The sequence below is a fragment of the Pituophis catenifer genome, unplaced genomic scaffold (genome assembly GCF_029215685.1).
Source record: "Pituophis catenifer annectens isolate HBS135680 unplaced genomic scaffold, rPitCat1.0.hap2 SCAF_10, whole genome shotgun sequence".
NCBI lineage: Eukaryota > Metazoa > Chordata > Lepidosauria > Squamata > Colubridae > Pituophis > Pituophis catenifer.
In genome coordinates this window covers 12,125,209-12,150,340 of record NW_027256890.1, presented here as the reverse complement: position 1 = coordinate 12,150,340, position 25,132 = coordinate 12,125,209, and the positions used below count along the sequence as shown (strand labels likewise).

The 25,132-nt window shown below is 42.0% G+C and overlaps 1 protein-coding gene across 1 annotated transcript; it reads right to left on the bottom strand.

The window, feature by feature from the left end:
• Positions 1 to 1,811: 1,811 nt before the first annotated feature.
• RASAL1 (RAS protein activator like 1) lies at positions 1,812 to 25,062 on the bottom strand. Its single transcript, XM_070951094.1, has 10 exons — positions 24,998 to 25,062; positions 15,897 to 15,953; positions 13,928 to 14,041; positions 12,494 to 12,555; positions 12,198 to 12,327; positions 9,420 to 9,501; positions 8,109 to 8,246; positions 5,916 to 6,004; positions 4,128 to 4,245; positions 1,812 to 2,063 (listed from the first exon to the last, which is right to left on the bottom strand). Exons 1-10 carry the CDS (start codon positions 25,060 to 25,062, stop codon positions 1,812 to 1,814), a joined length of 1,107 nt encoding a protein of 368 aa, XP_070807195.1.
• Between the last annotated feature and the right edge of the window lie 70 nt (positions 25,063 to 25,132).

The following is a 25,132-nucleotide window of genomic DNA, read 5'->3' as shown; positions in this document are numbered from 1 at the left end:
TAAGCGACATCCGCGATCACCGTTCCTGTTTGCTTTTTGGCATTCTACCACCAGCCTCAGACAACTCATCGCATCCACGATCTTGCGTTTAAAATAAGCAATCCAACGCCTCCCCGTCACTCACGCTAAACTTCTTGGCTCAGGTTTCCTTTCGCACAGGACTGTGTAGGTTTCGCATCATTTAAAATTAGGTTTCATTTTTTTTTTAATTTTAATTTGATTTATATGCCGCCCTTCTCCGGAGACTCAGGGTGGCTTACAATGCGTTAAGCAATAGCCTTCATACTTTTGTATATTTATACAAAGTCAGCTTATTGCCCCCACAAACTGGGTCCTCATTTCACCTACCTTAGAAAGGATGGAAGGCTGAGTCAACCTTGAGCCTTGGAGAGATTCGAACCAGCAGAAATTGCAGGCAGCTGTGTTAATAACAGGGTGCACTAAACCACTGTACTATCAAGGCTCATGCATCCAGACCCGTGATGGCGAACCTACGACACGCGTGCCACAGATGGCATGTGGAACAGTGGTGGGTTCTAACCAGCTTTACTCTTCGTGCACGCACTTCGTGCGCGATCGCCTCTTGGTGCGTGCGTTTTTTGCGCGTGATCGCCGCACGCGTGCTCTCTTCGCTCGCCATACGCGCCAAACTTGCACTCTGCACATTGCAGAGTCCCTTGGGAGTTGGGCGGCATAGAAATATGATTAATTAAATTAAATTAAATTAAATTACAAATCTGCCCAGCTGAGGTGCCGGCAATCCACTCTGCCGCACCTATCAGCTGGGCTAAAAAAGAAGAAATAAAAGGTAAGAATAACACAGGAGGGCCCAGCTCCCGAACAAAGAGAACCAGTTCGGTGACGTCATATTTCCCTTGGCCCCGTTTCTGACCTTCCTAAACTTCCGGTAGGCCCGTTTTTCGCCTACCCTAACCCGGAGCCTCCGCAAGCACCCTGCACTTACCTGCATCCAAAACGGGCTGCATATTAAATGCTACATATTATCATATATGGTGGACATGCAAGAAAGCAAAGGCTTTTCGGATAAAAATGTGGTGGGTTATGCAAAATGTCTTGAAGAAAAAAATTCAATTTTCTCCTCAATTGTTTTTACTGGGTATAGTTAAGGGTTTTTCAGTGGGTGAAACAAAGTTGATATTGTATATGGTGACAGCAGCTAGGTTACTGATTGGTCAATATTGGAAAAGGGATGATATGCCTACAATTCAAGAATGGACTTTGAAGATGGCCAGTTTTGCAGAAATGGCGAAGATATCAGCATACTTAAAAGACCGGACTCAAGAGACTTATGTGTGGGAGTGGAAGAAATGGATAGATTATGTGCAGAATAAATACCAAACTAGGAAGTACCAGATAGCTTTTAGCTAAATGTTGTGTAGAAATGTATAGTTTATAGGGGGCAAAATAGCTTATTGTTATGTAGAAATGTATAGTGCACAGGGGGGAGAATAGAGGGGTGGTAAAGTATGATATAATATAATGTGGATGGATTTCACCTTGGGGAAGTCACGGGGAGAGGGGAGGGCTTGGGGGGGGTTAGGAAGGGATGGGGGGGGGGAAATGGGGGAAAATTGATATTTGTAAAACTTTTTCAATAATAAAAAAAAAAAAACAGGCTGCATGGGGACTCCTGGGAGGGGAGGGGAGGGGTGGGTGGGGTGGGGCCAGCCAGGAATGGGATTTGGGGGTTCTCCAAACTGCACAGAATTTTAGCTAGAAGTTCTCCTGAACCCCCAGCAGCCCCACCCCTGGACTCACTCCCCCCTCCCCAAAAAAACAGTCCTGCTCATCTATTGCAGAAAGCAGTCGGCAGCCTTGGTCAACCTGCTGACTGAGTTCCTGGATGACACTGGTGAAATGCCACTTGATATATGAAGGCACTTACTTGTTCTTGAAATCTCACGGAAATTCAGGTAATCCAAGAAAGGGATAACCAGGCCTTGCCCAAGGAAGATCTTGACAAGCTTGGTGGATACATCTTGACGACTCTCCACCAAACATACTTCTTCCAGAAGGGCGAGTGGGGTGAGGTCATCGGCCTCCTGTGCAGAGTGTCAAAAAATACCTATCATTAACGTACCCACACCTATGATATTGAAAACGTACACACACCTTCCTGATATAGAAAAAGGCCTTGAGGTCAATCATTTGATGGAGAATTAGAACTGTATGTATTCATTGTGCGACGAGTCCATTACAGAACCCGTGTAAATCAGGTGAGGGTCTAATTGGAACCTTCAATTCGGTTGAAATAATTGAATAGATTCCCGTTTGCGATTTCTTTCAACGTTGTGCTTCAGATGATCGGATTGATTCAATTAGACACGTTTATCTGCAAAGTCTGTCCAATATTTGGGTCGATTCAAAGGCATCCGATGCACTGATCTGAAGGTTTGATTTGAAATAATCATCGGCTCAGACCAACTTTGAATTGAAAGTTCACACAAATGTGTATAATTGATTGTGAATCCCTCTTGACCTTTTAAGACTTCAGACTTGAGATGGACTTCTCAAGAGCAACTCCTGCATTCCTAGGGAGCTCTCTGAGGTCCTGTAATCTCAAATTATCCATATATAGAGAGAAAACTCTGCTCTTTCCTGTTTGCACTGCACTTGTTGATACCAAAACTGGAAAAAACAACTCTTGTCTTGAAATGTATGAATTATCATTATTTTAGTTTGATACATTTGGCTGTTACATTGCACTCAATAATGAACTAAAGGGCCACCATCAGTGAGCTGTTGGACAGCATTACTTGGTCTGTTGAGTGGATGTTTGGGTGGTTCAGGGGCAGGGAATTTGTGATGGGTGGGTGGGGGTGTTTGGGGATTGTTATGTATGTTGGGCCTGGTCTTTGGGTGTTATGTGAATTTTGTTGTATGGGTATACTGTGTATATACGTACAATGACAATAAAGTACCGTTTCCCCGAAAATAAGACATCCCCTGATAATAAGCCCAAATGCGCTAAAATAAGCCTCCCTCCCCAAAAAATAAGACCTCCCTGAAAATATTTAAACACAGAGCTGAAAATCAGGTAAGACGGCAAGAGGAGTCCCATCTTGCTCCACACGCCCCAAAATAATAAGACCTCCCCGAAAATAAGACCTCCCCGCTTATATCAGGGTTCAAAAAAATATAAGACAGGGTCTTATTTTCGGGGAAACACGGTGTATGTATGTATGTATGTATGTATGTATTTATTTATTTATTTATATTGAGTTCAAAATCATGCTAAGCCTAATGTTTTATGATGTTTGTGTATCTATGTTTTTCTTGACTGTACACCGCCTTGAGTCCTACGGGAGAAAGGCGGTATAGAAATATAATAAATAAATAAATAAATAAATAAATAAATAAATAAATAAATGAATGTAATTTTTTTTCCTGATTGAGGTTTAACCTGCTGTGTGAATCCAGATCCATTACTGTTTTTAAGCTATAATTTACGAGACCACCTTCTGCCTCCGATAACCTCCCACCGGCCAACACGCTCCCACAGAGAGGGTCTCCTCAGGGTGCCGTCTGTCAGGCAATGTCGGCTGGCGACCCCCCGGGGAAGAGCCTTCTCTGTGGGGGCACCCGCCCTCTGGAATGAGCTGCCCCCAGGGATACGACTAATCCCGGATCTCCGGACCTTCCGCCGGGCCCTGAAGACGTTTTTATTTCAGCAAGCCGGGCTGGGTTAAAAAATTTTTAATTGGTGAATTTTATGGGTAATGGGGTTTTAAATTGGAGAAGCCTAAGATAATTTAATTCTGTTTTAATGTATTTTAATATTTGTATTGTGTGTTTTTAATTTTGGCTGTTCACCGCCCCGAGTCCTTCGGGAGAGGGGGCGGTATAAAAATTTAATAAATAAATAAATAAATAATAAATAAAATAAATAAATAATTGATGGCTTCTCGTGACCTAGGTACCCAGCCAATGTGGATTATCCAACAAACCACAATTAAAAACAACCGTCAGCAACTCTCTTATTCACATTCATTTTGTCCTATAATTAGGACATCTCTTTTTATAATCCCCCCTTCTTCCCACATTAAATAACCCAATACAGATGTGTTCAGCTTTATATAGGTTCTGTTCAACCTAACTATACCCACCTCTGGAGGACACAAGACAGATTCCACAAGGAGGTCTATCAGGGGTTGATAGTAGCTGGAAGGCAGGATCCTGTCTTCAGCAAGCCGAACCTGCAACCTTAGCTGACCCAGTTTTTCCCTGCAAGCAGAGGAGAGGCTAACATGACGTCTAACCTGCATGTTGTGCTTTGCAAAGAGAGGTTTACAAAGGAAGGCAACCGTTTAACATCAAGGACTGGATATTGATGAACATTAAGTTGAGCGGACATGTCAACCTCAGAAACTTTAAATAGGAGCCAGTCGTGTGCAGCAGCTGCCAAAAAAGCCAACACAGTTCTAGGCTGCATCAACAGAGGGATAGAATCAAGATCATGTGAAGTTTTAATACCACTTTATAATATCTTGATAAGGCCACCCTTGGAATATTGCATCCAGTTTTGGTCGCCACGATGTAAAATAGATGTTGAGACTCTAGAAAGAGTGCAGAGAAGAGCAACAAAGATGATTAGGGGATTGGAGGCTAAAACATAGGAAGAACAGTTGCAGGAATTGGGTATGTCTAGTTTAATGAAAAGAAGGACTAGGGGAGACATGATAGCAGTCTTCCAATATCACAGGGGCTCCCACAAAGAAGAGGCACTCAAGCTATTCTCCAAAGCACCTGAGGGCAGGACAAGAAGCAATGGATGGAAACTAATCAAGGAGAGAAGCAACCTAGAACTAAGGAGAAATTTCCTGACAGTGAGAACAATTAATCAGTGGAACAACTTGCTTCCAGAAGTTGTGGATGCTCCAACACTGAAAGTTTTTAAGATGATGTTGGATAACCATTTGTCTGAAGTGGTGTAGGGTTTCCTGCCTAAGCTGGAAATCCTGGAATGCTAGGATTGGCAGAAGCTGGGACAAGTCACGGGAGCTCACCCCGTTACGCGGCGCTAGGGATTCGAACCGCTGAGCTGCCGACCTTTCAATCGACAAGCTCAGCATCTTAGCCACCGAGCCACCACGTCTCACATGACATCTCTTTAAATCTGAACTAGGCTCAGCAGCTCCAGAGGTGGTATTCAGCAGGTTCTGACCAGTTTTGGAGAACCAGTAGTGGAAATTTTGATTAGTTTGGAGAACCGGTAGTAAAAATCCTGACTGGCTCCACCCCCATCTATTCTCTGCCTCCCGAGTCCCAGCTGATCGGGAGGAAATGGGGATTTTGCAGTATCCTTCCCCTGGAGTGGGATGTCAGACTTCGATGCTATCTCAAAATAAATGAATTTCCAAACTACCAATCTTTAAGGAAATCTTTTCTTTAATTGAGCACAGCCACCGGATCATGACTCGATGCGGACAAGACTGACCTTTTGCCCCCCAATCCCTCCCTTTCCGATCCCCAAATCTCTGCTTCTCATTGGCTATCTTCCAAGTCATTCTTCAGACTTCTTGTCTCGTCATTTCCCAGGAATGTTCCCCCCCCTCTTCATTTCCACGACAACCCGACTTCAAAGGGATTTAGCAGGCAAAAGTTCAGAGCTTATCTCTCTCTCTCTCTATGCCAGCGTTGAAGCGCTGACATCGGGTGGGAATGGCGATTTTACAGTATGTTTCCCCTGCCATGCCCACCAAGCCACACCCACCAAGCCACGCCACGCCCACCAAGCCACACCCACAGAACCGGTAGTAACAAAATTTGAAACCCGCCGCTGAGCAGCTTCCTAGCTAACAGCTACAAAAATAATTCACAGGTCTCTGAAATGAGACAGGGTGCTCCAATCCCAAATGTTGCATGCTTCACAAAAGGGACCACTTCTTATTTACCCAGCGTCCTCTCCTGAAGAGGGCAGAGGAAGCAGACGGAACCAATCTTTGAGAACGGACTTCTGCACGGAGCCCAGGCAGAACTTGACCTGCACGGAAGACAAGGAAAAAGGCAGATATAAACCCAGAGATCAAGAGTGAAACCGCAGCGACGAAATGCTTCTTTCCTTTTTATTTATTGATCTGCCTCTGCAGTCACAGACCAAGATCAAAGATCTTTCTGCTGTTTGAGAAAAGGAAAAAAACAAAAAAAAACAAAGCGCGTACCGAAATGCAAAACGCCGGAGGGCAAGACAAGAAACAATGGTTGGAAACGAACCAAGGAGAGAAGCAACCTGGAATGAAGGAGAAACTTCCTAACCGTGAGGACAATTAACCAGTGGAACAGCTGGCCACCAGAAATCGTGGGTGCTCCAACAATGGAGGCTTTTAAAAAGAAATTGGACAGCCACTTATCTGAAATAGTATAGGTTCTCCTGCTTGAGCACTGGGTTGAACTAGAAAATCTCCAAGGTCTCTTCCAGATTCTATTCTATTCTATTCTATTCTATTCTATTCTATTCTATTCTATTCTATTCTATTCTATTCTATTCTATTCTACTTTATTCTAAATTCTTATTCTATTCTAAATTCTTATTCTATTCTAGTCTAGTCTACTCTAGTCTAGTCTCTTTTCTTTTCTTTTCTTCTTTTCCTTTCTTCTCTTCTCTTTTCTATTAAATTCTAATTCTATTTGGTCTAATTCTATTCTATTCTATTCTCTTTACTTTTCTTCTCTTCTTTTCCTTTCTCTCTTCTCTTCTCTTCTCTTCTCTTCTCTTCTCTTCTCTTCTCTTCTCTTCTCTATTAAATTCTAATTCTATTCATTCTAATTCTATTCTATTCTATTCTATTCTATTCTATTCTATTCTATTCTAAATTCTTATTCTAGTCTAGTCTAGTCTAGTCTAGTCTCTTTTCTTTTCTTTTCTTTTTTTCTTTTCCTTTCTTCTCTTCTCTTTTTTATTAAATTCTAATTCTATTCGTTCTAATTCTATTCTATTCTATTCTCTTTACTTTTCTTCTCTTCTTTTCCTTTCTCTCTTCTCTTCTTTTCTGTTGTCTATTAAATTTTAATTCTATTCATTCTTATTCTATTCTATTCTATTCTATTCTATTCTATTCTATTCTATTCTATTCTATTCTATTCTTATTGTAGTCTAGTCTGTTCTAGCCTAGCCTAGCCTAATCTCTTTTCTTTTCTTTTCTTTTTTCCCTTCTCTCTTTTCTCTTCTCCTCTCCTCTCCTCTCCTCTTCTCTATTAAATTCTAATTCTATTAATTCTTATTCTTATTCTAATTCTAATTAATTCTAATTCTAATTCTAATTCTATTGTATTCTATTGTATTCTACTGTATTCTATTCTATTCTAAATATATGGCTGATTGCCACTTAAGATGGAAACGAATCGATTAAATCTGATCTATGATATTTCCTTATGGCCATCAGGACTGAACAATATTTTGTAATTTTTTTTTGAGGCGGTTGATATAATTATTAGCCAGAAAGAATGCATTCTCTTCCATAGATTAGACAGAAGGATTAGCTAAGAGACATGATATGAATCCAGAGTTCCAAATACAGGACAGTGGACAATTCAACAGAACATGGGATGCTAATTCAACTACTTCTTCCATGCTGGAGCAATCTTAGATGGAAGACAAAGGCAAGAACATACTAAAAATATTCACCTAGAAGTGAAGAGTAAATTCTAGTGATCCTCCCAGTCATGGAACCTCCATGGAGGACTCTGGGGGACATTCCTCTCTCTCTTCCCAAGACCCATTGTGGTGTTGTGTTGAAGGTGCTGGACTAGAGGTAGGGAGACCCAGTTCCCAGTCTCTTCCTCAGCAATGAAGGCTCCCTTGAGGACTTTGGGGGTCCTGAGGACTGAGGTTGGTCTAGTGGTGAAGTTGTTGGACCAGAAGTATGGAGCCTCCAAGTTCTACTCACTACTCAACTGATTTTCAGCAGACAGGACTGGAAGAGAAATGGGGTGCTACAAACACGGGGGTTCATAGATGGCGTGTCAACTTCTAAACTAAAGAGTTGTGTTGGTTGAACATTCTCTCAAGTCTTCTACACAATGAGGTGCTTGGTTAAGCTCAGGCCAAGAGTCAACCTCCTTCATCCATGAGTCTTCTTTGTCCTTACCTGTCCCAGGAAGTCATTCTTCCCCACCATGTCCCAATCCCAGACTTCTACAACAAGGGGTGCCTCGGAATCAGCCCCCTCTTCCAGGACAAACTCCAGCATTTCCTCCCAACGTGGAAAACGAGTCTTCTTGATAATCTGAAGAGCCATAAGAGAGGGAAAGCTGAGTTTTCTAATTAAAGCTTTGGGTTCCACCAGTTATTAACTCGTGACTGGCTGTTTAGCAGAGTCCTGCAGTCCCTTATACCACAAAAAAACAGCATTTATTTCTGATTTTCAGCCAAAAGTTCCACAGCAAACAATCGTTTTGCTTAATGACCATGGTGCTCATTTATCACCACTGTACAATCACTGAAAGGACAGGTTTCATGACAGTCATAAATTGAGGACTGTTTGTAGTGAAGAGAAGGACCAGGGGAGACAAGAGAGCAGTCTTCCAATATTTGAGGGGCTGCCACAGAGAGGAGGAAGGGGGGTCGAGCTATTTTCCAAAGAACCTCAAGGACAGAAAAGGAATAACAGATGGAAACTGACCAAGGAGAGATTCAACCTGGAAATAAGGAGGAATTTTCTGACCATCAACCGATGGAACAGAAGTTGCCTTCAGAAGTTGTGGGAGCTTCATCACTGGAAGCTTTCAAGAAGAGACTGGACTGCCATACGTTGGAAATGGTGTAGGATCTCCTGTTTGGGCAAGGGGTTGGACTAGATGACCTACACGGTCCCTTCCAACTCTGTTCATCTGTCTGTATATTTTCTATGAATGGAGTTTTCTTGGAGTGTAAAGGTGAAGAAGAAGAAGTAGAAGAAGAAGAAGAAGAAGAAGAAGAAGAAGAAGAAGAAGAAGAAGAGGAAGAGGAAGAGGAAGAGGAAGAGGAAGAAGAAGAAGAAGAAGAAGAAGAAGAAGAAGAAGAAGAAGAAGAAGAAGAAGAAGAAGAAGAAGAAGAAGAAGAAGAAGAAGAAGAAGAAATGTATTTCCAGGCTTGCAAGATTCTATTAATGTAATCTTACAATAAAGACAGAGGTTCCCCATTGGGCTTCTTCTACTAGATAGAATGGAGATTCTGCAGTATCCTTCCCCTGGAGAGGGGTGGGAATGGGGATTTTGTAGTATCCTTCCCCTGCCACGCCGACGAAACCACACCACACCCACCAAGCCACACCCATAGAACCAGTAGTAAAAAAAAAAAAACTGGATTTCACCAGTGATCTCTTCCCAACCATTGTGATTACTTGTAGGTTCCTCCGCCATTCAGAAGCTACCCACAACATCGCTGCCCTAGCCTGCAAAATATATCCAAAGATACTCACCGCTGTTTCCAGGATCTGCCCATTAAACAGCACGCGGGCAAAGGGATCTGAAGTGCCCGAGAGATCACGTGGTGCTAGATCTCTAAGGGGAAGAAAGCAAGAGCAGATCAAGGGCATGAAAAAGCAGATCAAAAGCAAGAAAGCGAGAGAAAAAAAAAATAGCACAGTCATAATTTTTTCCCCCCAAGAATAAGCCAGTCATCAATGGATAGGCCATTGATTGTGATTCATTCCAGCAAAGACCTAGCTAGCAAAACGACAATTTTCTGTTGCATTACAAACTTTCTCAGTTATTTGCAAACAGGATATGGATCGTAGCTTATTTGGAGATGGTTAACCACTGTTTTCCAGTTTGCCTGTAATAGAAATAGGCTTCTAGAGGAGATAATACAGAAACCAGTAAAGGGAGAGCCAGAGCAATTTTTACTAGGGATTCCAATAGAAAATTATACAAAAGATACACAATATTTAACACTACATATATTAACAGCAGCTCGCCTTGATAGTACAGTGGTCTACGCACCCTGTTATTAACACAGCTGCCTGCAATTTACTGCTAGTTCGAATCTCTCCAAGGCTCAAGGTTGACTCAGCCTTCCATCCTTTCTAAGGTAGGTGAAATGAGGACCCAGTTTGTGGGGGCAATAAGCTGACTTTGTATAAATATACAAAAGTATGAAGGCTATTGCTTAACGCATTGTAAGCCGCCCTGAGTCTCCGGAGAAGGGCAGCATATAAATCAAATTAAATATATATATATATATATATATATATATATATATATATATATATATATATATATATATATATATATATGTGTGTGCAAAATTGGAAGAAGGAAAGCCCACCAACAGAAGAGGACTTAATTAAAAAAAATCCTCGAATGCGGCAGAGATGGACAAGTTAACAAAGGAAATTAAGGAAAGAGAGGATACAGATTATTATAGAGTGTGGTACAGATGGCATGATTGGTGGGAGAAAAGGAAAAACGAAAAAAAAGGAATAAAGGAAAAAAAGGGGAAAGGAAAAAAAAAAGAGATAGCGTTGAAGATCAAACTATAGTGTAGTCGATATAAAGGAAGTTAGATTGTTTAAGCAGATCAAGAAAAAGTTAGAATACATGTAAATAATAAGAAAGGATCGTCTTAAATGAGCTGTTAACAACAGAAAAATGATATGTACAGAAGTATTGTATGTTTTGTGTTTATTTTAATGTGTTTAAAATAAAAAGACTTTTAAAAAAAGAAAAGAAATGACAATGAACAGCCGCAAAGAAGGATAAGTGTACGATGGAAGAAAGTTACACATCATTTTGAATGTTGGAATGGGTGGGAAAAACCAGGTTTGATCTCCACCAGAAGTTCTGCCAAACCAAAGGGAATTTGCAATTAACTGTCCTTTCTCTCTCCCACCTCTCGCACTGCCAAAAACGTTCACAGCTATTTTTTTAAAAAAATCATAAACTGTTAATTATCTCACTTTCTTCTAAAGGAGACCGAGAGGAAAATTTTAAAAAAATAAAATAAAAATCACACTCCCTCTCAACAACCTCAACACCTTTCTGTTACAGCACCTTCTGCATTTTCACCGATCGGGGTGTCATTCGCAAATCCTCACACCCCTCGATCACTTTGTCTCAATTTGAAAAGAAGAGCTGGCAGATAGTTCTGCTCAGGTAGGTTCTTGATAAGGGCCCCAACAAACTTCAAAACTGAGATAGAGTTCCAAGAGATAGGATAGAATAGAATAACAGAGTTGGAAGGGACCTTGGAGGTCTTCTAGTCCAACCCCCTGCTTAGGCAGGAAACCCTACACCACTTCAGACAAATGGTTTTCCAACATCTTCTTAAAAACTTCCAGTGTTGGAGCATTCACAACTTCTGGAGGCAAGTTGTTCCACTGGTTAATTATTCTCTCCTTCAGGAAATTCCTCCTTTAGTTCTAGGTGGCTTCTCTCCTTGATAGATAGATAGACAGACAGACAGACAGACAGATAGATAGATGATAGATAGAGATAGATGATAGTTGATAATAGATAGATAAATAGATGATAGATGATAGAGAGATAGAGATAGAGATAGATAGATAGATAGATGATAGAGATAGAGATAGAGATAGAGATATAGATAGATAGATGATAGAGATAGAGATAGAGATAGATAGATAGATAGATAGATAGATAGATAGATAGATAGATAGATGATAAATAGTTAGATAAATGCTAGATGATAGGTAGATGATAGATAGATAGATAGATAGATAGATAGATAGATGATAGTTGATGATAGATAGATAAATAGTTGATAGAAGATAGATAGATAGATAAGATATAGCTAAATAGATGATAGATAGATAGATAGATAGATGATAGTTGATGATAGATAAATAGTTGATAGAAGATAGATAGATAAATAGATAAGATATAGCTAAATAGATGATAGATAGATAGATAGATAGATAGATAGATAGATAGATAGATAGACAGACGATAAATAGGAGCCGTGGTGGCCCAGTGGTTAGGATGCAATATTGCAAGCTAACTCTGCCCACAGCCAGGAGTTCAATTCTGACCGGCTCAAGGTTGACTCACCCTTCCGCGGTCGGTAAATGAGGACCCAGATTGTTGGGGGCAAAAGGCTGACTGTGTAAAGCGCTCAGAGAGGGCCGTAAAGCATTGTAAAGCGGTATATAAGTGCTATTGCTATCGCTCTTCTACCCAAGGAAACGCAGCCAACCTCCCACTCCAGCTGCAGATCGACCTTCCTTCCCTTCCGTTACCTCGCTTCAAGGACACGGCAGCAGAGCAGCCGTTGGTGGGCTTCCTCCACCACCTGCAACTCCAGCGAGATTTCCCCCTGCACCTCCTCGTTGGGGTCCACGGGGCTCAGGTTGATCCAGCTGTCGATCCCTGCCACGAAGAGAAATCTTCTCTTTCATCTCATCTTTGGTGAGTCCCTTCTCTCTTTCACAGTAGCAGAGAATCTGCCCAACACTCCATCCCGTGTTTTTCTTCCCCCCCACCCTCTACTCCAAGGACTGCACCTTGGTGCATGAATTCATTTGGGACCACTCACCCCTTGGCTGTGATGAAATCTCGTCTTTGCTCAGGGAGATTTTGCCGATGACATCGTCGTGTCTGCAGAGAAGGAAGCCGAAAGAGAAACCTGAGATCGCAAAGTTTTGCCCCCCACTTCCCCCGGTAGAAAAAAAAGAAATAAATAAAACAATACCTTTGTTCCCTTCCTTGGTTCTACAACTAACTCTGCACTTCATGGGCTACATGGGGCTACCCTTGAAGAGTATCCGGAAGCTTCAGCTAGTGAGGAACGCAGCGGTAGGGATAGTTCTTGGAGGCCCTAAGACTTCAGTCCATGTTAGATGGCTGTTCTGAGAGCTGCACCGGCTGCCAGTTTCTCTGCTTTCAGGTCCAATTCAAGGTTTTCTTTCTTTCTTTCTTTCTTTCTTTCTTTCTTTCTTTCTTTCTTTCTTTCTTTCTTTCTTTCTTTCTTTCTTTTTCCTCTCCCTTCCCTTCCCCTCCCTCCCTCCCTCTTTCTTTCGTTCTTCCCCCCTCCGTTCTTTCTTCCTTCCTTCCTTCCTCCCTCCCTCCTTTCTTTCTTTTTCTTTCTTTCTTTCTTTCTTTCTCCCTTCCCTCCCTCTTTCTCCCTTCTCTCCCTCCCCCCTTTCTTCCTTCCTTCCTTTTTCCCTTCCCTTTCTTCCTTCCTTTCTGCCTTCCCTCCCTCCCTCTTCCTTCCTTCCTCCTCTTTCACTTTCATTCTCCTCCTCCCTTCCTTCCTTCCTCCCTCCCTCCCTCTTTCTTTCTTCCTTCCTTCCTTTCCCCCTCCATTCTTCCTTCCTTCCTTCCTCCCTCCCTACCTCCTTTCTTTCTTTCTTTCTTTCTTTCTTTCTTCTTTCTTTCTTTCTTTCTTTCTTCTTTCTTTCTTTCTTTTTCTTTCTTTCTTTCTTTCTTTCTTCTTCTTTCTCTCTTCCCTCCCTCTTCCTTCCTTCCTTCCTTTCTCCCTTTCTCCTTCTCTCCCTCTTTCTTTCTTCCTTTCTTCCTTCCTTTCTCCCTTCCCTTCCTTCCCCCTTCCTCCCTCCCTCCCTCCCTCCCCTCCCTCCTTCCTTCCTTTCTTTCTTTCTTTCTTTCTTTCTTTCTTTCTTTCTTTCTTTCTTTCTTTTTCTTTCTTTCTTTCTCTCTTCCCTCCCTCTTTCTGTCTTCCTTCCTTCCTTTCTCCCTTCTCTCCCTCCCTCTTTCTTTCTTCCTTTCTTCCTTCCTTTCTCCCTTCCCTTCCTTCCTCCTTTCTGTCTGTCTGTCTTCCTTCCTTCCTTTCTTCATTCCTTCCTTCCTTCCTTCCTTCCTTCCTTCCTTCCTTCCTTCCTCCCTTCCCTCCCTCCCTCCCTCCCTCTTCCTTCCTTCCTTCCTCCTCTGTTTCACTTTCATTCCCCTTCCTCCCTCCCTCCCTTCCTTCCTCCCTCCCTCCCTCCCTTCCTTCTTCTTGCGTTCCACTCACCCAATGGTGTCTTCATCCAAGACATAGAAAGAGAGGTTGTGGAATCCCATGGGAAGGTGCAGGGTATATTCTTCTCCCCAGAAAGGGTTGAGATTCTTCCAAACCGTGGCAGTCCTGAAGGACAGAAGAAAAGGGAAGGAAGGAGGTCTCTTGACTTGCTTAAAGTGTCAGAATGGCCATCCCAATGCCAGTCTGCCACGAACCCTGAGGGTGAGGGGGGAGGGAGAGACTGGGGGGGGGAGAGGGAGAGGGCTTGGGCGAAAATGAAACTGAACTGTGAGAATCGTTCTTTGGGAGAACCCAGGAAGTCTTCCAGGTCCTTTCCCTGGGAGAAGAATGCCAACACGTAAAGTGACCATTTAAAAAAAACATCTCTTTTAAAATTCTTTCTTTTTAAAATTATTAATACGAAGAATAAATATTATCAATCTGGTACTATAATTATGATTATTACTGCTTCTCAACACACTGTTTGTGTAGATGTTAAGTTTGTTTTCTTCTACTGTCATTTCAAGAAATTTTATTTATTTATTATTTATTAATTTAATTGTATACCGCCCTTCTCCCAGAGGGACTCAGGGCGGTGAACAGCCAAAATTAAAAAACATACAAATGCAAGAGTTAAGATAATTAAAAGAATTAAATCATTGGCTACCCAATTTAAAACCCCAAAACCATAAAATTTAAAATCCCAATTATATACAACAAGGAAAAGAAAAAGATGGAAGGAAAGAGAAGTGGAGAGGTGAAGGGAGAGAGGGAAGGGGAGTGGGGTGGAGGAGGGGAGGGGAGATAAAGCGAAGGAAGTGGAGAAGGAAGGGGACAGAAGAAGAGGGAAGGAGAAAGGGGAAAGGAGAGAGGGAAGTGGATGGGAGGAGAGGAGAGGAGAGAGGAGTAGGAGAAAGGGAAGGAGAGGGAAGTGGAGAAGAGGGGAGAGGAGGAAAGGAAAAGGGAGGAGAGGAGAGGAGAGAGGAGAAGGAGAGAGGAAAGGGAGGGAAGGAGCAGGAAAGAGACGGAAAGAGATGGACGGTTGTAAAACTGAAAATGTGATGTATTATGAAGGGAAACGTATAATAAAAACATTTTTTAAAAAAATTCTTTCTGTGCCATTTTGAGAGGCTAAAGCTCTGAACAGATGCAATCTTTTGCTATCTTAATTCTGGGCAAATCGTTACGGACAGGTGGAAAACAATAGAAGAATAGCAAATGCTTAGCTCAGCCAGCCGTGAAAAACGTTAGACCCAAAATATGCCTTTTTCTAACGTTTTTGCACGGAAGCGGGCTTTGTTTTTCAGGGAGTGTGAAGCAAATCAGCCAATCGATCAATCGCCTTTATTATGTTGCCTTTTCGAAATCTTTCTTTAAACGTAATGTTAAGGAGGCTGACCAGAGCTCTTTTCTGACTTTTCCTGGCTTCGATTCAAGGTTAAAAACCATATTTTCTAGAATTTTTTTCTAATAATTAGGAACATGCATTATTCATACACATACACAAAAAAACCCACATACAATACACACTGCTTATCACACACACATATGTTTACATGTACTCTGTATATGTGTGTATATGTATACATAGCCACATAAACATATATAATTGTTTGTATATGTATATATTTATATATACACAAATATACAAATACATATATACAGACATACATCTATATCCGTCTCTCTCCATTCGTACAATCATGGCATTGTGACTTCTGGGGACACCCCTAGTCTCTCTCCTGATCCTTTTCTTGGATTAACGGAGGTTTTTGCCAAGTCTTGTCTTTGAGGAACGTTGTTTTCAAAAGGAAAATAATAATTTCCTCCCCACTTTTAAGCCCTTGACACACACACATTCTTCCAAGAGCAACATACAAATCCCATTTCATGCCATTCTTCGGCCCCGGCTGAACGTTTCCTGCTGGGAAAGGAAGAGCGGCGTTGCTGCCAAAGGCCACACCTTGTGCCTGGCACTTACCTGGCCACGATTTCATTGTCTACCTTGATGATACAATAGGGATCGCTGGTGCCAGACCTTGAGGGAAACAAAACGACAACCAATTACAAGCACATCGACAAGTTCAAGAGCAAACTTTCTCCGCCGAGCGCAACTTGGCAATTAGGTTTGGGAAGCGCAGGGAGTCCTCGACGTACGACCACAGCTGAGCCCCAAATTTCCCTTGTTCCGTGAGCTTCGCCCCATTTTACGACCTTCCTTTGCCACAGCGGTTAAGGCAATCCCTGCCACTGTTAAGTGAGCCACATGTCGTTAAGTGAGTCCAGCTTTCCCCCCCCCCCCCGTTGACTTGGCTTGCCACCAAAGGGGATCATGTGACTCTGGCACACCGGGATCGTCATAAATATCGTAAAATGGGCAAAACTTAACAAATGTTTTACTTAGCAACAGAAATTAGCGGTCATTAAGTCAAGGACTCTCTGTAAAACTGGCTTTTGCAATTGACCGATGGGAATTTTGTCAATGCCGATGAGGTTCAAAGGCTGCTCCAGATGTTTTGGGTTTGCGCCCAGGGCTGCTATCGCTATTGGTGCTATCTTTGCTTTCTTTTGCCACCGTCGTTCTATTTGTCTTTGCATGTCTGTTTGTATTTTGTTGTTTAGAATAGGATAGGATAGGATAGGATAGGATAGGATAGGATAGGATAGGATAGGATAGGATAGGGTAGGGTAGGGTAGGGTAGGGTAGGGTAGGGTAGGGTAGGGTAGAGTAGAATAGAATAGAATAGAATAGAATAGAATAGAATAGAATAGAATAGAATAGAATAGAATAGAATAGAAGAGTTGGAAGGGACCTTGGAGGTCTTCTAGTCCAACCCTCTGCGTAGGCAGGAAACCCTACACCACTTCAGACAAATGGTTATCCAATCTCTTCTTAAAAACTTCCAGTGTTGGAGCATCCACACCTTCTGGAGGCAAATTGTTCCACTGGTTAATTGTTCTACCTGTCAGGAAGTTTCTCCTTAGTTCTAAGTTGCTTCTCTCCTTGATTAGTTTCCATCCTTTGCTTCTTGTCCTGCCTTCAGGTGCTTTGGAGAATAGCTTGACTCCCTCTTCTTTGGGGCAGCCCCTGAGATATTGGAAGATGCTATCATGTCTCCCCTAGTCCTTCTTTTCATCAGATTAGACATACCCAGTTCCTGCAACCGTTCTTCATATGTTTTAGCCTCCAGTCCCCTAATCCTCTTTGTTGCTCTTCTCTGCACTCTTTCTAGAGTCTCAACATCTTTTTTACATCGTGGCGGCCAAAACTGGATGCGGTATTCCAAGTGTGGCCTTATTACCAAGGCCTTATAAAGTGGTATTCACACTTCACGTGATCTTGATTCTATTCCTCTGTTGATGCAGCCTAGAACTGTGTTGGCTTTTTTGGCAGCTGCTGCACACGGCTTGACTCCCTCTTCTTTGGGGCAGCCCCTGAGATATTGGAAGACTGCTAGCATGTCTCCCCTAGTCCTTCTTTTCATTAAACTAGACATCCCCAGTTCCTGCAACCGTTCTTCGTATGTTTTAGCTTCCAGTCCCCTGATCATCTTTGTTTAAATAGCACAATCCTTCCACATTGGTGCAGGGCATTTAATTTTCCTACTGAATCTAAGCGTGGGCAGCTTCCAGAGAGGGGAAGTGCAGCAGGAATTCTTCGATTCGCATCCCTGAATCTACAGCTGAACTGCGATGTTGCCCTAATAGGTTGTTGTTTTTTGTTGGATTTCTTTTAATTTTTTTTTTATATATATATATATATATATCAAAAGCACTTTGGGCTTCCTGGTTGTGTTTTTTTTTTTTCCAGCTCTTGAATGAGCATCACACAAAAGCATCCTTTGCTAAATCCATGGAAACGGTGAGTGGACACACGCCAGGTTGCGTGCATGTGTGTGCGTCAAAGACAAGTCTCTGTTGTGATTCTGAAAAAATGATGGAGAAGGTTTTCCCCTCTTGGGGAATGAATCCGATTCTTTAGATCCTGGGCCCACTTAAACGGAAAGAGAGGTGTTGGGGGGGTCCCATGGAACCTCTGGCCAGAAGCTGTTGGCAACAAGCAAGGCCAACCACAGGTAGAATAGCTTTTCCTTGGAGTCTTTCTGTGACTCCAATATCTTTCTGCAATATTTGAGTAGCCCCCAGCTATGGACCCCAAAGAACACAGCACACACAAACTCTATACAAAGCTTATTTTACTCAAGTAACTTAGTCTTTATCATTCAAAGGCTGTTAATGAACTGTCTTAACAGCCTACCAGAATTCTAAGATAAGGTAATCACAGTATTACTAGAGTTGGCAGAAAGCACAGAAGCAATTTTGCAGACACGAAAGAGAGTGAACTAAAGTTGTTCCCTACAGCTTGTTGCAAGTGGTGTTCTTTCTTAAATAGGCTAAGGGAGTGGCCAATTAGCCCCAAGCCTTCTCGAGGAGACCTCCTCCTGAGGAGCCACTCCTGCCTTTTGGCAGCTCTGCGCGGCCGTGCATTGAGAAGAGGCTCCTCCTCTTCGTCCTCTTCGCTTAAAGGAGCTTCTGGAGGTTCTGAAGGCCCTGGCTGAATCCCCGCCTCTGGCACCACCTCTTCTCCAGCCTCCTCATTGTCTGACTCGAGCGCCAGCTGCACAGGCTGCTGGCGCAGTACCACACCAGTCTCCTCGTTGTTGGAATCAGCTACAATCTGCACAGGCCGCTGACGGGCCACCACAGTAGGTGTCTCAGAGAAGAGAGGTTTGACCTATTCTCCAAAGCACCAGAGGGCAGGGCAAGAAGTAAGGGATGGAAGCTTACCAAAGAGAGATCCAACCTAGAATTAAGGAGAAATTTCTTATCAGTAAGAATAACGAACTAATGGAGCGACTTGCCTCCAGAAGTTATGGGTGCTCCATCACTGGAGGTTTTCAAGAGGAGTGTCAACTCGCAAAGCATCCCTGGCCTGCTCTCGAGTTGCCATAGGCCAGAGGGGGATGGGAAACCGTCGAAATGGCACAGCAGCCAAAGACAGATGCACATTCTATGCTTATCTCTCTCAAGGCTGTATCCCAGGGTTACTTACAGCAGCCAAGGGGAGTGACCTCTACAACCCTCAAAATTGCTCTATCTATTCTATCTATCTATCTATCTATCTATCTATCTATCTATCTATCTATCTATTCTTTCTATCTATCATCTATCTATCTATCTATCTATCATCTATCTATCTATCTATCTATTCTTTCTAGCTATCATCTATCTATCTATCTATCTATCTATCTATCTATCTATCTATCTATCTATCTATCTATTCTTTCTATCTATCATCTATCTATCTATCTATCTATCATCTATCTATCTTTCTATCATCTTTCTATCTATCTATTCTATCTATCTATCTATCCTATCTATCTATCATCTATCTATTTATTCTATCTATCTATTCTATCTATCTATCTATCATCTATCTATATCAATCATCTATCTATCTATCTATCTATCTATCTATCTATCTATCTATCTATCTATCATCTATCTATCTATTCTATCTATCTATTCTATCTATCAATCATCTATCTATCTATCTATCTATCTATCTATCATCTATCTCAATCATCTATCTATCTATCTATCTATCTATCTATCTATCTATCTATCTATCTATTCTATCTATTCTATCTATCATCTATCTATCTATTCTATCTATCTATTCTATCTATCAATCATCTATCTATCTATCTATCTATCTATCTATCTATCTATCATCTATCTCAATCATCTATCTATCTATCTATCTATCTATCTATCTATCTATCTATCTATCATCTATCTATCTATTCTATCTATCTATTCTATCTATCAATCATCTATCTATCTATCTATCTATCTATCATCTATCTCAATCATCTATCTATCTATCTATCTATCTATCTATCTATCTACTATTCTATCTATCTATTCTATCTATCATCTATCTATCTATATCTATCTATCTATCTATCTATCTATCTATCTATCTATTCTATCTATCTATTCTATCTATCATCTATCTATCTATATCTATCTATCTATCTATCTATCTATCTATCTATCTATCTATCTATCTATCTATCTATCTATCTATCTATCTCAATCATCTATCTATCTATCTATCTATCTATCTATCTATCTATCTATCTATCTATCTATCTATTTAGGCTGTGGGCAGTCTGCCTGCAATACTGCATCCTAACCACCCAGGCTCTGCATTTATATCTATATAAATTATACAGAGACAAATATTTCTCTCTCTATAAATCATCAAAGCCTCGTTTGTAGGTGTGGTCTCTGCCACATGAAACAAGTCAAAAAGCACCCAGAAGATTCCAAAGGGAGGCATTATGGGATGGACGGTTTACTCAAGAGTTTGCTTGTTTGCAACATCTGATTACATTTAACTCATATTGGCTGTGTTTGCAGAGAGATCATAAAAAGACTAAGAAGCTATTGATAATAATCAAGCTAGTATTTGCTTAGAGCTTTGGCCTGTGTTATTCAGGGTTGGGAGTGGGGTTCTTTGAGGTACAAAGTTGGGGATTGTTTAAACCTAGTGTGTAGAAATAAACTACATGGGATCAGAGGGCAGGATGAGTAATGACTACAGGCTTGATAAAGAGAGATTCAACCGAGGAGAAATTTATTGACGAGAACAGTTACTCAGTGGAATAGATACAGTATATGTGGTACCTTGCTCAGTAGGAGTAACTGTGAGAGGGATCTTGGAGTCCTAGTGGACAACCATTTAAATATGAGCCAGCCGTGTGCAGCAGCTGCCAAAAAAGCCAACCCTGTTCTAGGCTGTTGAGAGAAGCAATTCTGGAGATCGGGGCACTTTGGGATCTTGTAAATTGTTGCCCTGGGCCTGAACCAGAGGTGGGTTTTCAGCAGGTTCTGACCAGTTCTGGCGAACCGGTAGCGGAAATTTTGAGTAGTTTGGGAGAACCGGTAAATGCCACGTCTGACTGGCCCCGTCCCCATCTATTCTCTGCCTTCCGAGTCCCAGCTGACCGGGAGGAAATGGGGATTTTGCAGTAACCTTCCCCTGGAGTGGGGAAGGAATGGAGATTTGACAGTATCCTTCCCCTGCCACGCCCACAAAGCCACGCTCACCAAGCCATACCCACAAAACCGGTAGTAAAAAAAATTGAAACCCATCACTGGCCTGAACCATTGCCGCTAATAAACAGGAGGTTCAGAATTGGTATTTTGCAACAGGCTGACCTTCTGTTTCGAACTTTTATGAGAATAATCCTTTCCAAAATGTCAGGCGTGGGAAACAGCCTGGGGGTGAGTTGGTGTGGGGCATTGAGAAAGAACCAGGAAGAAATTCCCTATTTCCTGCAAACACTATTTAACTTGTGTCTAGCTTAACGATTAGGGGAATGGGTCAATTGTGCTTGGTTTAAACCCTGATTGAACCAACCATGCAGGGGTGAAATCTAAAATTTGTTACGACCGGTTCTGTGGGCGTGGCTTGGTGGGGGGGGGATTAATGTGACTGGGTGGGCGTGGCCAACTTTTTTTTTTTTTTTTACTTTTAAAAGCATTTTTCCTACAACCTCTTCGGCTGAAGAGGTTGCAGAAAAAAAAAATGCTTTTAGAAGCTTCTGACGATCAGGCAAACTCAGCTGGGATCGCCAGAGGCTTTTAAAGGCATTTTTTTTTTCCCTACAGCCTCTTCGGCCGAAGAGGTTGTAAAAAAAAAAATGCTTTTAAAAGCCTCTGACGATTCCAGCTGAGCCACGTGATCATCAGATGCTTTTTTTTTTTTTTTACTTTTAAAAGCATTTTTCCTACAACCTCTTCGGCTGAGGTTGGGATCGCCAGAGGCTTTTAAAGGCATTTTTCCCCCCCTACAGTCTCTTCGGCCGATGAGGTTGTAAAAAAAAAATGCTTTTAAAAGCCTCTGACGATTCCAGCTGAGCCACGTGATCATCAGATGCTTTTTTTTTCTTTTTACTTTTAAAAGCATTTTTCCTACAACCTCTTCGGCTGAGATTGGGATCGCCAGAGGCTTTTAAAGGCATTTTTTTTTCCCCTACAGCCTCTTCGGCCAAAGAGGTTGTAAAAAAAAAATGCTTTTAAAAGCGTCTGTCGATTCCAGCTGAGCCACGTGATCATCAGATGCTTTTTTTTTTTTTTTACTTTTAAAAGCATTTTTCCTACAACCTCTTTGGCTGAGGTTGGGATCGCCAGAGGCTTTTAAAGGCATTTTTTTTCCTTACAGCCTCTTCAGCCGAAGAGGTTGTAAAAAAAAATGCTTTTAAAAGCCTCTGACGATTCCAGCTGAGCCACGTGATCATCAGATGCTTTTTTTTTTTTTTTTTACTTTTAAAAGCATTTTTCCTACAACCTCTTCGGCTGAGGTTGGGATCGCCAGAGGCTTTTAAAGGCATTTTTTTTCCCCTACAGCCTCTTCGGCCGAAGAGGTTGTAAAAAAAAAATGCTTTTAAAAGCCTCTGACGATTCCAGCTGAGCTGCGTGATCATCAGAGGCTTTTTTTTTCTTTTTACTTTTAAAAGCATTTTTTTCGGCTGAACAGGTTGTAGAAAAAATGCTTTTAAAAGTAAAAAAAAAAAGCCTCTGATGATCGCGCGGCTCGTTCTCTTTTTCTTTCTTTCTTTCTTTTTTTCCTTAGCCAGTTTTCCAGGACCCTGTCCTAAGGCAAGTCCAATTTCTAATTTACGGAGTGTCCTTCTCCAATTGTGGAAGAAAAGGGGGAATGGGTTACGCAGTCTCCAAGCAACTGTGCCAGAGACGAAGGAACTTTTGAGGAGGGGGGGGGAGAGCTTCGCCCCTCCTACCCGTCCGTCCCCCCCCCCCCACCATACTCTTGGCATGAAGAGTCCATCTCTCTACTTGGAAATGACTCTCGCTGTTTCCAAGGAAGCTGACTCCCGCACCTGGGAACAGGCAGTTCATTTCAGGGAATCGAAGAGCTCCAGGGTGCTTTTTGAAACCAAGGTTAGATTCAAGATAGAGGCATTATTTGCAAGCCTCCATCAAGGTCAATTTCTCTCAAAATCACCGCTCTCTTTGCTGAAGGACACATCCCTTGTTCATCTACGGTAGATATGGTCCAGAATGCTGTAGAAGAAGAAGCGATGGGAACCTAATTTTTCGCATTGGCCAACTCTCTTTAAGTTACTACCTTCCAGGTGAGCTGGGACAGAAGCAACAACCTTGGCTGGAAAGGGAATGCATAAATGCCCGGTTAAAAAGGGAAAACCGGTTGAGGTTATATCCTCCAAGTCTTAAAGAAACTTTTGATTTCAACCCGAACAGAGGGCTGGGAAAATATTTACAGACCCCTCGCATCCTGGACATAAACTGTTTCAACTCCTACCCTCCAAACGACGCTATAGAGCACTGCACACCAGAACAACTAGACACAAGGACAGTTTTTTTCCAAACGCCATCACTCTGCTAAACAAATAATTCCCACAACACTGTCAAACTAGTTACTAAGTCTGCATTACTATTAATCTTCTCATCGTTCCTATCACCCATCTCCTTCCACTTATGATTGTATGACTGTAACTTTGTTGCTGGTATCCTTAAGATTTATATTGATTGTTTCCTAGTATGATTTGATTGCTTATTTGTACCCTATGACTACCATTAAGTGTTGTACCTTGTGATTCTTGATGAATGTTTTATTTTTATGTACACTGAGAGGGTAGGTAAGATAAATTCCTTCTGTGTCCAATCACACTTGGTCAATAAAAGAATTCTATTCTATTCTATTCTATTCTGTTCTGTTCTGTTCTGTTCTGTTCTGTTCTGTTCTGTTCTGTTCTATTCTATTCCTCCTCCTCCTCCTCCTCCTATCCTTATCCTCCTCCTATTCTATTCTATTCTATTCTATTCTATTCTATTCTATTCTATTCTATTCTATTCTATTCTATTCTATTCTATTCTATTCTATTCCTACTCCTCCTACTCCTACTCCTGTTCTATTCTATTCTATTCTATTCTATTCTATTCTATTCTATTCTATTCTATTCTATTCTACTCTACTCTACTCTACTCTACTCTACTCTACTCTACTCTATTCTATTCTATTCAATCACACTTGGTCAATAAAAGAATTCTATTCTATTCTATTCTATTCTATTCTATTCTATTCTATTCTATTCTATTCTATTCTGTTCTGTTCTGTTCTGTTCCTCCTCCTCCTCCTCCTCCTCCTATCCTCCTCCTATTCTATTCTATTCTATTCTATTCTATTCTATTCTATTCTATTCTATTCTTACTCCTCCTACTCCTACTCCTCCTATCCTACTCCTACTCCTACTCCTGTTCTATTCTATTCTATTCTATTCTATTCTATTCTATTCTATTCTATTCTACTCTATTCTACTCTACTCTACTCTACTCTACTCTACTCTACTCTACTCTACTCTATTCTATTCTATTCTATTTTAGCGGGAGGAAAGCCAGATTGGACTAGGGGACAAGATAACACCCAGGAGGTTCTGGGACCACCAAGAGATTTGTTTCAAAAGCATCCGTTTTCATGCCTTTTTAATAAAAATCAATTCCGGATGCTGGATTTCCTCCTGATTTCTTGATCTGGGAGATCTTTTAATCTGTTGGTTCTTTTTTTTAAAAAAAAAATCTTGGGAGGGGGAGAACAAGAAATCCCGGCGCTCCTGTTTCAAGGGATTTTTTTTTTTCGACTTTCGTGCCCCGCCTGGAGCGCTTCCCACTGCAAAGGCGGCTTACAACTCTTTCTTTTTTTTCAAAAGGCACCGGTTCTGCCCCCGAAGCGCGCAGGCAAACCCAGTCCGCTCCATATATAACTAGGGGGGGGCATCTAAATCCCATCCATTCGGGGCCCCCAACCCATCCATTTGGGATCGTGCCCGGCCACCCCCCCCCCCGACCAGAGGCGACTCCTCCAGCCAACCCTCTTTTGAGTCGGACCCCCCACCCCACCTCTCCTCGTGGGTCCCCCTCCTTTTGCGCCCGCCCGCTGCTAAGGATGGGGAAACGGGGAAGGGGTGGGTTAAGGGGGGGGTCCCCGGTTTTTTTTTTTTTTTTTTTTTTTTTTTTTGCCGGCCAACTCACACGTCCTTGGCGGGCAGGTCCCGTCCCTCCACCACGCGGAAGTGCAGCGCCGTGTTCTTGGCCATTGCCGCCCCCCCACCTGGGCAGGTGAGGGCGGGCGACAGGTTGCAGATCCCGCACCGACCCAGGAGAAGG